This window comes from Ictalurus punctatus, chromosome 26 (genome assembly GCF_001660625.3).
Source record: "Ictalurus punctatus breed USDA103 chromosome 26, Coco_2.0, whole genome shotgun sequence".
Taxonomy (NCBI): Eukaryota; Metazoa; Chordata; class Actinopteri; order Siluriformes; family Ictaluridae; genus Ictalurus; species Ictalurus punctatus.
Genome location: NC_030441.2, coordinates 15,927,363 through 15,940,215, shown reverse-complemented (window position 1 = coordinate 15,940,215; position 12,853 = coordinate 15,927,363). Strand labels below are relative to the sequence as shown.

General features: G+C 39.9%; 1 protein-coding gene across 4 annotated transcripts in view; it reads right to left on the bottom strand.

Moving 5' to 3' along the window:
• The window catches only part of dhrsx (dehydrogenase/reductase (SDR family) X-linked), a 34,522-nt gene extending 27,872 nt beyond the window's left edge, over positions 1-6,650 (bottom strand). For 3 of the 4 annotated variants that reach the window (XM_017458203.3, XM_017458204.3, XM_053676291.1), the window contains exons 1-2: positions 6,494-6,650; positions 2,691-2,798 (exon numbers count right to left, since the gene is read on the bottom strand). In XM_017458203.3, coding sequence (XP_017313692.3) covers positions 2,691-2,798; positions 6,494-6,596 — 211 coding nt within the window. In that variant the 5' untranslated portion in view covers positions 6,597-6,650. The remainder of the gene's footprint in view (positions 1-2,690; positions 2,799-6,493) is intronic. The other variant, XM_047151285.2, reaches the window with a different exon arrangement.
• Between the last annotated feature and the right edge of the window lie 6,203 nt (positions 6,651-12,853).

Here is a 12,853-nt window from a genome sequence, read left to right as displayed (position 1 = left end):
AACAGGTTACTACAGACATATCCAAACAAAAATTTCACAAAACACAAAAATTTGATTGAATTGGATTGAATGTTTAGGAATTTTTATCAGCAATTTTAACATTTAATTATTTTTGCATTTTGTGTTTACATTTTTTTTTTTAATCAGCATTTTTAAATTCAAATTCAAAAAATTGACAACATTTGAATTGAAGTTGAATTTTTTAATATGAATTTAAAAATGCTGATAAAAATAATAAAATAGTCAAATATTTAAAATGCCCATAAAAAAAACCCCAAAAATTCCCAACACCAAAGATTCCAAACACCAAAAAAACAAGCAAATGAATGAAAAACTTCTCAAAAACAAACATTTCCAAGCACAAAAAAATCTTCTAATTAATATAAAGAAATTTCCAAACATAGAAATGATCAAATACGATAACATTTTCAACGACAAAAATGCTCAAGATGATCAAAATACATATATTTTCACCAAAAAATGTAAAAAAAAAATACAAAGAAAAACTTTTAAAATACAAAAATTTCTGAACACAAAAATGCTCAAAAAGATTAAAGCATAAATTTCCAAGCACAAAAATATATATAAGAAATTCCAAATAAAAATAAATGACCGAAAAAGATTCAAACAAATTTTCAAACACAAAGAAACTTTAAATAAATGATAAATATAGAAAAGGAAGTATAAAATAATTTTGGTTAATAATAATTATTTCCAATACAGTGAGCATATGTAGTGAAAAGGAAGTTCCTCCAGAATTATTCCTACAGAAACGATGAGGCTCAGGATGGTCGATTTTTACACAGTCTGACAAAGAAATTTTGGAAAGTTTGGAGAAAGTTGGACAGCCAGTGATGTTTTTTTCATGTTTGGTACTGTTGCCTAAGGTTTTGAAACCTTCCAGAAAGAACTGCATTGGATCTTCGAATCAATTATTTTTTCTGTTCTATAACCCTTCATGGCAAGAGTTTGACTTTGTTTTTTGTTTTTTGGTTTGAATGTGAAGTCCCGAGGACATTAGAGTAAAACCTCACGTGTTGTTAGGAATATGACATGAACATGAAAATCTGCATCTCTCTCTCTCTCTCTCTCTCTCTCTCTCTCTCTGCATTTAAATGTGAGGAGAGGAAATAAACAGTTCAAGCACGAGCTATTCTCACTGAATTTCTACCGTCTTTTTTTTCCCCTCATGTTACTGAAACTTTTCGCACTGGCTGAAAAGTAAAAAAATTAAATAAATAGCTGTAGGATTTCCCCCTAATATAATCATCTGTTCTATATATCTCCAGTCCTATAGTTGTTTTCGTGGGTTTTTTTTTTCATGTTTTTGTCTCTCTTTCTTCGACAAGACAACTGAAACATGAAAGTGCAAACTCCTCTGTCCTGAAGACTTAAAGTGCACCTATTATGGTTTTTGAAACGTGCCTAATTGTGTTTTCAAGGTCTCATACGATAGATTTACATGCATCCGAGGTCAAAAAACACTTTGACGTGATCATAATTTAAATTGCAGCATTACATTTTTTTCCCCAGTGTCACAAACGACTCGTTCGATGATCCGTTCTAAAGGATTCATTCTAAACTCCGATTGGTCAGATGTCCCAGTCTGACCAGTGTGATTGGTCTACCGCTGTCAGCGTGCAACCGATGGAGACCGGAGGCGGGGCTTTTTGTTACGAACCTACGTAGGTTAGTACAGGAAGTAAAGTCTGGATTCACTAACGACTCGATTCAGCTGTTCAGAATCGGTTCCTTCTTTTGGGAGTCAATTTGTCGTGCGCTTTGATTTTTGAAACTTTGCAGACTTTTTACATTCACAAACAGCTACGTATATAACACACTACATGAAAGGTCATATCTGAAAAACCATAATAGGTGCACTTTAAACTTACAACTTTACCTCAGACTGTTACAAACTGCTGACGCTGGAGACTCCTTCCAAGAATGTTAAATAAACAACCCCTTACAGAACAATTCACCATATCAACAACGGGCCATTTTCACACATTTGAGTTTCTGCTGCCAGAAGTAGCTTTCACAGTTGTAACTTTTGCTTTCACTACAACAACAACAACAACAACAACAACAACAACAACATCAACAACTACTACTATGGCCCAATCGAAAAGTAAGCGCTTTCACAGTAGTACTTTTATAATTATAGTTACTAATATAAGTAATAATATTTATTTTATCAAATATATTTGACACTGAACAAACAAAACCACTAATCACTTTCACTGCACGTGTAAACTCAGCTCTCGATAAACTAGCAATACAGCTAGCTAACGTTAACAAACTGTACTATTATTGACCATGTAAGGATGTTTGACTTTATTTTTAAACTTAACTTCCAAACTTAAACTAATGGAAATGAACTGAAACATAGTACATAGACAATATTGATTAGCTATGGCTGTAGGTAAGACCACCACTGTCAAGTCCAAGACCAGTCTAGCCAAGTCCAAGTCAAGATCCAAGTCTAAATGCAAGCAGGACTTGAGAGGGAAAATCACTGAAAGCTTTTCGAAGCATTCGATCATCATGCTAGCATCAGTTAAGGTTACTTCTTACACAACATGAGGGTTGTGAAGGAATTCTTTCCATTGTGAGTGGAGTAGAAAGGGCATGTCCTCGCCACACATATCTGATGTGAGAGACTGTGAGACTGAGTGAGTGTGATGTGTTACCGATGACCACATGCGTGCCCAGGCTCGCCAGGTGCCGAGAAGTTTCATAGCCCATTCCTCTGGCTCCTCCCGTCACTATGGCAACCCTCCCATTCTGTCTGGGCAAAACTGATCAGAAGGAAAAGGACAAAAAGAGAACAGGATTTAAAAAAAAAATCATTAAGAGAGGAAAAAAAAAAAAATGATGCTACGTTTCGGCTTCCTGATGAAGGACACGGTGTCCATCTCACTGGGACTTCTGCAAAAGGAGCTGAAAAGTGTGTGTGTGTCTGTGTGTGTCTGAAATTGCATCATTCCACAGACTCATGCAGCAGGCGTCGTCTCAATGAGATTTTAGGGTCAAGCAGGAAACAGTAGCTGTAGCCAGGATGTACCGCCGGCAGCGTTGAAAATAACGTTTGTGACACCGAGAATCTGATTAGGATTTTTATGCTTTATACGTAACTGAATATCAAGTTTTTCGACGTTAGTTTGAGTCCAAACGGTTTTGAACGTGTAAGTATATAGGCTTCGATACTCAGCTTCGATTTCGTTTTAGACAGATCACATTGACAAAACTTCAAATGGGAATTTTGGTGGTACGGCACACTGTCACACTTTTTTTATCTCTTGAAGTTAAAGACAAAAAAACAACAACAATTTTTAATAAAGTTTTTCTTTCCTAAACAACTTGTTTTTAATCTGTTTATTATTACATTCCGTCCTGTGAATCAGCTGTTACTATAGAAACGAAAACGTATATAATAATACAAAACGAGCGCATTAATGTGAACCTGTGGTTTGAAATACAGCGGTATTTCTGTTATTGAAAATTAATCAACACCTTCTGACCAATCAGATTCAAGAATTCAAGGACAGCGTGGTATAAACGTGGTATAACATGGTGTAAACTCAGTTAACTGCTCGTGCGTTGGTGAGAGCTCAGAGCCAGACATCTATGCAACACAAATTACACAATGTCCGCAGTCCTCGGGGACAACGTTTCATCAGTAAGGCAAGTCTAAACTCGATTTAAAGACTGCTCTGTTGTTCAGAGATAATTGGATATCTCACACCAAATCAAAGGAAGGGAGCGTATGGTGTCCAATGCAAGATCGAATTCTTCTTCTCTGATCTATACCGATCAGCCATTACATTAAAACCACTGACCGGTGAAGCGAATAACATGGATTATCTGGTTACAATGGCACCTGTGAAGGGGACAGAAAGTGAACAGTCAGTTCTCAAAGTTGTTGTGTTGGAAACAGGAAAAATAGGTTAGGAAGGATCTGAGCGACTTCGACAAGGAACAAATCGTGATTTCTAGACGACTGGGTCAGAGCCTCTCCAAAACAGCCAGTCTTGTGGGGTGTTCCCGGTGTGCAGTGGTTATGGAAAAAGTTCATGCTGACTCTGATGGAAAGATGTCAGAACACAGTGCGTCACAGCTTGCGGTGTACAGGGCTGTGTAGTTGCAGACCGGTCAGAGTGCCCATGCTGACCCCCTGTCCACTGCCGAAAGCGCCTACATGGACACGTGAGCATCAGAACTGGACCATGGAGCAATGGAAGAAGTTGGCCTGGTCTGATGAAACATGTTTACGTGTGTGTCGCTTACCTGGGGAAGAGATAGCACCAGGATGCACTATGGGAAGAAGGCAAGTCGGCGGAGGCAGTGTGATGCTCTGAGCAATGTTCTGCTGGGAAACCTCGAGCCCTGGTGTTCATGTGGATGTTACCTTGACTCGTACCACCTTCCTAAACAATGTTGCAGAACAAATACACCCCGTCACGGCAACGGTATTCCCTAATGGCAGTGATCTCTTTCTGCAGGATAATGCTCCTTAACACACTGCAAAAATTGTTCAGGAACGGTTTGAGGAACATGACAAAGAGTTCAAGGTGTTGATTTGGGCTCCAAATTCCCCAGATCTCAATCCGATCGAGCGTCTGAGGGATATGTGCTGGACAAACAAATCCGATCCATAGAGGCCCCACCTCGAATTTACAGGACTTAAAGGATCTGCTGCTAACGTCTTGGTGCCAGATACCCCAGCACACCTTCAGAGGTCTTGTGGAGTTCATGCTTTGTCGGGTCAGCGCTGTTTTGTCAGCACAAGGAGGACCTACACAATATCATGCAGGTGGTTTTAATGTTATGGCTGATTGGTGTATACCATAACAGAACACAGATATATAAATCTTCCTGTGCTGACTGATTGCTCCGACCAGCTATTTCAGCTTTTCTCTTTTGACTTAACGCGCGTGAACAAGAGTCCATTGTGTCGTGCGTTTAATCCCCTACATGCCACCTAATGCTGATCCGAGATCAGTTTCTTCATCATCAGCCTGCATCATACCTCCTCTGTGATGAAAGAAAAAAAGTGCAAAACCTCACCAAAAACCATTCGTTCCTTCAGAGACTTAGTCGGCTTAACTGCATATTTCTTCAGGATTTGGGTCAGAGGTTGTTCGTGCAATAATAACTACGACACATTAGTCGCTTTTTCTTTTTACCCCAAATAGTGTGCCAAAAATTATTTTACATTGTCTGCCCTTTACATTCCCAGTAGAGCTTTCAAGACCAAGAAACAACACAGGACGAATGCAATTACGTTAAAATTGCTCTTAAAAACAGTACTCCATAAAGACCTTTCATTAAACAGAAGATGAAAGGAACATGGCCAAAATTTGTCCATAAACAAAGACAAAAATATTAACTGGATTAAAAAAAAAAAAAAAAAAATGGATGACGTCTCATTCTTTAATAAATATAAAATTGTTTGAATCGGTGAATTGCTGTGGTTTAAGAGGAAAAAACACACCACGCCATCGCTGATTCTTCTTCCATATCTTACTTAAAACTTACAGAGCAGGACAATGTCTGTAAATATCGCATTTAAAAAAGTTTTTTTTATTGTTCAATGTTACCGTCATAAGATACAGTTGCGCCCAAAAGTTTGCATACCCCTTGCAGAATCTCCTAAACCTTAACACCTTTAACAAAATAAGACGGATAAAAAAATCCCATGTTGGTTTTTTATTTAGTCCTGTCCTGAATAAGCTATTTTCACATAACAGATGTTTACATATAGTCCACCCCTAAGACAAGACAATATCTGAATTTGTTTAAAAAATTACCCCGTTCAAAAGTTTACACACCCTTTACACATTCTTAACACTATGCAACATGATACATTAAGAGCCAGGGAGGTGTAAACTTTTGAACAGGATGATCAAATGCTAGTATTTTGTCTTCTTATCGAGCGTCTGAAGGGCAGTACTAAATGGAAAAAGAAAAGATCTTGAAACAAAACAATAACTACAATAATCTATAGTTATCATTCACCTATACGCCATTTGGCAAAAGTTCAAAGTCCAAAACTTTCTCCCTCACTACATGCAGTGTACTGATAATACCGAAGCACTTATAACCTCTGACACTTATAATAATAAGAGTGTAATATGATTCGGACGTAAGCAATAAATATAAATATATTAACTTTTTTTCTTTTTCTTTTTTTTTTTTTAAACAATATTGTCTAACACTTCATGTATGGTGGCTTGTCACTTTCTAGGAGGAATGTGAGATAATATAAGATAAAAGCCAAACACTTTTACACATTTGTACATGATAAAAATGAGAATATTGTTTAGACTAAAATAGAATGAATAAACAACAACTACAACAACAAAACCATGTGACAATAAAACTCACTTCTGAACTTTCTTTCTCTTTAAGAATTAAAGCAAAGTGCTGAACTTTGGCACACACAAAAACTAAAAAGGGGGGGACACTCCATAGACGGTTTCAAACCTCTAACCTGGTAAAGTGAAGGATTTGTGGAGCAGCTGGTAGATGAGCACTTTCACACCGATGAAGTAAAGCCTGATAACCGGCAGGATGAAGGCGAAGAGCCGCCACATCGCGCAGCGTGACAGCGCTATCCGGAGTGTCTCACTGTTTACAGTCCGACCTGAAGCCGGCTCCATCCTGAATGATTCCGCTTTGGAGTCACAGTGCACTATGTAGGGACTTAAAGACGGTAATACTTACCCTACGTAGGGCACTTATAGAGGGACTACGGAGTTATTTGAGATACGGTTAGGATAACAGCGGTTTTTTTTTGTTTTTTTTTTACATATTTAGTTTTCCAAATTCAAAAAGACTGGAAGTGGACGTCCACAAACATCGACTCACGTGGCGCTGGCAAACATAGCCCTCTGTGTATGGAGACTTTTGGGACACCCTGTATATGGCCAAAAGTATGTGGACACCACTTATGATTAACACTGTTGCTTAAAGGTGCATAAAATCAAGTACAAAGCCATGCAGTCTCCATTGACAAACACTAGGTGTAGAACAGCAACTCTATTTTAATGCCCATGGATTTGGAATGGGGATGTCCAACAAGCTCAACAAGGTGGGATGGTCAGGTGTCCAGATACTTTTGTATCTGGTGCTGGTGTGGTGTGTGCCTTTTGTCGCCTATCTAAGTCTCTAGTATGTTTATTTATGAGAGTAGGTGGCAAAGCACTGGTCTACTAAACCTCCGTTCATGTCTTTACACTTGCTAACGCCAAAGGGAAGGTACATACACGAGAGTTGTTTAGCATCTTCAGCGTTTAGGAATCAGAAGGTTATCAGTACAAGCCTCACGACTGCCATAACCCCAATTTGATATTGGAGCATGGCTGTACTGTCTTTCACTTTGGGGTATTTGTGGGGGAGCAATTTCCTCTAGGGAGATTATAAACTATATCAACCAAAATGGTATCTCTAGCAAATTCAATTTACAAAGCAATCAGACAGACCAACAGCCAGAATGGGTGATGAGATGGGGGAGAGAAATATTACTATTGTCCTAAAAGAATGCCCCTAACTGTGTTATTATAAGCAATGAAATTATTACAGCAATAGGAAAGCAGATTTCAGAAACAAAGCCAGACCAAAAACTCATTTCCTATCAAAAACACATACACAAGAAGTAAAAAAGAAAGGCGCTTTAAAGCTACAAAACAACAGTATGGATGTGAGGAAGCTGTTGTTTTTATTTTGTACCGCAGCCCTGTTGAATTCTTGATTCTGATTGGTCGAAAGGAAGGTGTTGAACGATCTTCTCTAACAGCAGCTCTGACACTGGTATACTGGTTATACACAAGATTATATTAATGCATGTTCTAATATGTTTTTACTCCTATAGTAACAATTTACACAGAGACCTATATCGCAAATGCTCCACATTAGTCCATAAAAAAAGAAGCGTGTAATTGTTGATATGGAGAATTTTCTGTAAGGAGCGGCTTCTTGGGTATTTTTGGAAGGTGTCTTCAGTCTTAGCGCTTTGTAACAGTCAGACGTAAAGCTGTCAATTTAAAGTTTTCCACCCAAGGAAAGTCATCAGTACGGAAAGCTTCCTCACTGGAAAGGCCGGTGAGGGAGCTGCTATAGCCTAAGGAATAATACGAACTAACACAGTGCTGTGTTGCAGAGGTTCCACAACATTAAAATGAACAATAATTGGATAAAATGTATGACATCATTTAAAAATAAAAATAAAACGTTGTTAACCTTGGAAAATTGCTGTAGCATAAGATTTCGGGGGGTTCTGTTATTGGAAAATAATCAACTTTGTGTGGGGAGAAAAACTTGCTCGTTGATTATTTTCCTATAACAGCATGCCCCAACAATAAAGTGTTTTATTCCTTACATCAAAGCTGGAGAAATTTGACACAAACATTAGAAATGTTCATGTCATACATTTCCAGACTCGGAGGATCGACGGTCTAGAGAAAGACTGACCTCGTCCATGTATCAGTGCTTTACTGATGCAATAGGCACATCTGTAGACAGAATGTTTTATTGTGATTATTGGCATTGAATCCCTCCTCACAATTGTTGGAGACGATCCTAGATTAAACACTTTCAGCCCATTCCAGGCTCCAACACAATGTCAGTACCTTTTCCTAATTTGTATTAGGCAGACGTTTGGCAAGCTCATTCCCTAGACTTCCCTAGCTTTTCCAAGAGCCACCTGCTGTGATCATGTCTTATAAGGAAATCAATAAAATGCTGATTAAGTAATTATCTCTGACATGATGAAGGCGACGAGCGGTGCTTTTCCTTCAGCCAGGGATATTCACTTCAAGGAAAGACTTGCCTTTATAAAGAGGGAATGATGCGCTCAAAGGCACAGAAAAAAAAAAATTTAATGAAAGGTTATCATGTGGTTGGGTGATGTCACTCTGATTGACAGGGATGAGAGTAATGCCATCCATTCCTAACCAGAGAGCCAATTATGCTGTCTTGGACAATTTGAATTTGTGATCTCTCAGTGATAGAGTGAACGCTCATGCCTGGTTTATACCTGATGGTCACGTACGTATATTGATGACAAAGGCTGGTGGGAGAAATATGAATATACAAGGACCATAAAGACAAGGAAAAAAAAGAAATGGAAGTATATACCTTCCCCTCTCCCACCTCTCTTTGATATTTGTTAGAAAAGACAATCTCATACTCTGTTTGCTCGCTAAAAAGTAGCAACACCAACCTCAATTCCAATTCCTCAAGCAACAGATCAGCCCTGGGAGCTGCCATTTTCTAACAATTACTTTTCTCTGCAACTTTGACCCTGCCATTGCACACAGTGCCAGTCTGCTGTTCCGTTATACCACTCAAGACGAGGTAGATGAGAATAAAACGGTTTTTGATCGTGCGCCACCCATCCGTTGTCATTTACCCTGCAAACAATGTGGAATGAAGAAAAAAAACACCCAACAACCTTCAGAATAGAGGACCATTTTTTAAAATCCCACTCCTTCTAATGAAGGATTTCTGACCAATCCTGTCCTCTCCGGTTTTTTTTTTTGTTGTTGTTGATTGTTTTTTTTTATCTACTTGCACTATTTTCGAATGAAATATTTTTTTCTCCCAAAATAGAAACAAATTAGTCATTTAAACCACCTCGGGATCGAGCAGTTATTAAGGATGAGTGAATGCTGTAAAATGTGTAAATGAATGGGTTTTTTTTTGTCCCAAGAGTTTCATATCTGACCCTTTTTTCCTGCAGGTCCCACGGGATCCCAGTTCTGATCCACACCTCTACTTCAGACTCCCTGGGAGTCTTTTTTTTTTTAAATTCCCTTTAAAAAAAATTTTACATATTTTTTTTCCCTTTAAATATTTTCATATACTGTATATGTCAGCCTTCGAGCAAAGCTGGGGTTTGAACATCAGAGCACTGGAACTGTTGAAGATGTACCAAAGGTTTCCAACTGGTGGAAGCAATTGCTATTGGGAATATTTTGGCTTAAAACTCCAGAAATCTAGATCTAGGCTTTATGGAGTTCAAGAACCTATAGGTCAAGAACGTATAGGGTTAATGATAATGATAACGAGTCTTTATTGGTCACGTATACATTACAGCACAATGAAATTCTTTTCTTCGCATACCCCCGTATGCTAGGAAGTTGGGGTCAGAGCGCAGGGTCAGCCATGATACAGCGCCCCTGGAGAAGAGAGGATTGAGGGCGTTGCTCAGGGGCCCAACAGTGACAGCTTGGTAGTGCTGGGGCTTGAACCCCCGACCTTCCGATCAGTAACCCAGAGCCTTAACCGCCAGCTGCACCATAAGACTATAGGAAAAATGATAGTGTTCTTTGATCGTCTCTCTTGAGGGACCCTTAAAGTTTGTACAGACTCCTACAACAAGTGTTTTGCTATCAGAAAGGGTTCCAAAATGAATCACATTTTTGGATGCTAACAACCTTTAATTAACCGATGAATTCATGAAGAACAGGGGCGGTCTAAGAGTGTATGGTCCAAATTACTGGTTATTATTTTCTTCTCAATCCCTACAACCTCTCAGGAGTTTAATATCTCGTCTTGATAATTGGTACGCTCTTAGAAAAAGGGGCTTTTTAATGGTTCTTTAAGGGTTCACTGGATGTTTAGTCTCGTAAAAGAGTTTTAGGGAAAGAACTCACTGTTGTAAGAGTTCTAAATGGAAATTGGTCTGCAGTTATATAGCGCTTTGATCCAAACTGCTTTACACTGTGTCTCATTCACCCATTCACACACACACCAATGGTGGCAGAGATGCCATGCAAGGTGCTAACTTGCCATTTGGAGCAGCTTGGGGTTCAGTGTCTTACCCAAGGATACTTTGGCATGTGGAGTCACGTGGCCGTGAATCGAACCTCCGATTCAACCCTATGATTAGTAGACAACCCGCTCTACCACCTGAGCCACAGCCACCCCAGTTCTACATAGAGGGACAACCAAAGAGCCTTTAAGAATTCTAAATTATTCAGGTTAGCATAGATTATATGAGATTTGATGTTCACCTGATCCGCTGATGAACTCAATGTACAATGAAACCTGTCTTAACGCTTGTCGCCATCATAACTCTGACGTTCTGCATAAAGAAGTAACAGATCACTATCAGGTATTGGCTGCTATTCAGAGCGCTGATGATGGTATTGAATAAAAAACGAGAAAGAAAAAAAAAATCCTGCAATGCCCAGTTCTTAGTTCAAGTCTTTGCTCAAGAATTCATTTCCAGTTGTGGCTCACATCTCACTTTATTTTACTGAATGCATAATGAAGAGCTTCGCTCCACTGTTAAACTGCAGGGAGAAAGCCCAAGGAGACGACGCAGCAGGCTCAGGCTGGAAATCAAATTCCCACACTGTGCACGAAGCCGGAGCATCCGCGAGATCCCCTTGTGTCTGAGTGGCATTCTGCAAACAGGGCTTTTCCTTCTGAGATCGCTTTCAGGTCTCGCCGTGACATTGGGCGGTTATCTGAACACCAGCTGCTTCAAGTCATCGCAGTGGCAATTGAAAAACGCCTGCGAGACGTTGCTCAGAATCTGGGAGATGGATCTTTTATAGGGTTTATGATTGTCAAACTGAAACATTGCACATTTTATATGATTGTTTAGAGAAGATCTGGGGTAACCCTCTTGCCCTGGTGATGCTGCTGTGTCATTGTGAAGGCACGCAGGGCTGTAAATATGTTTGTGCCTCGCTGATCTTCCATAACATATCCCGCCTTTCCCAAACCTTATTTCGCTTGGCCACGAGCGCATGGTTTTCAAGGCTGACCTTGGTCATGACTCACGAGCCGTGCTTCTCAGAACTGCATGCCCGCCAGACATCACGCAAAACCACACACACACACTTTGTCAATGCTGTATGGCATAACAGCTGTCGCATCTCTCCCTCTCAGAGTTTCTTTGCATCTAAGGGCCTCCTGTCAGAACGCATTTCCAATCGCACTAACAGAAGGAACACAACTCCAGGGTACTTGAGGAAGAAAAAAAAACATAACCCAAAACAACATCAACAACAACAACAACAACAACTGCTGATTCACTTGCTTTTTTTAGACACCAAAACTCAATAACGCACCAGTTAATTTTGCACAGATGTCAAGGGAAATGAGCAGAAAGGCGCAGAAAAGCGTGCAAACCTTTTGCATGCCCTCTATTCGTCCTTCACGGCGCAAAATGTATGCGCATTTCCGCTTGTATTTGCGCTCTCTGTTGTGCTGTGTTAGGATGTGATGTTTTGTGTTTTGATGTGGTGTGTGTGTGTGTGGTACTGCACTGATGCCCGTTCCAGGCTCACGCGCCGGGTCGTACGGGTTTGTCCGCTGCCTCACGCGGCGACTTTCGCATATACGATGCGCGTGCGAAAGCGCGTTTGCGATTCTCCTCACGTTCATAGCGCGAGGATTAAAAAATCGGTGAGTCACAGCGCTTAACGTTTTTCTCCAGCGTGAAGGGGAAATAAATCAATGTTGGGTGGGGGAACAGACCCGGTGTATCTCACGGTTTGGAGATTGTTTTTTTCCCCACCGCGTCTTTACAGCATACTCTACTACAGCACTAAACAGTATAGACTAGTACAGTACCATGCTTCAATGCATGTGCAATGTCAATATTTAGTGCGCTTGCACGAACCTTGGCATGCTAATAAGCATAAGGGGGACAGGTACTCGAGGTTCCAAACCGTGTCATAATTCATTATTATGGCAAAAGCAATGGGATCTACAGATTTGCGTTCCACTTTTACTAGCATCGACCTCTTGTCACCTGTAGGAACGCACACTTGGCACGGAACAAGACGCTCGTTGTGCATAACTTTATGGTGAAGCTGCATCAAAGGCGCGCGCT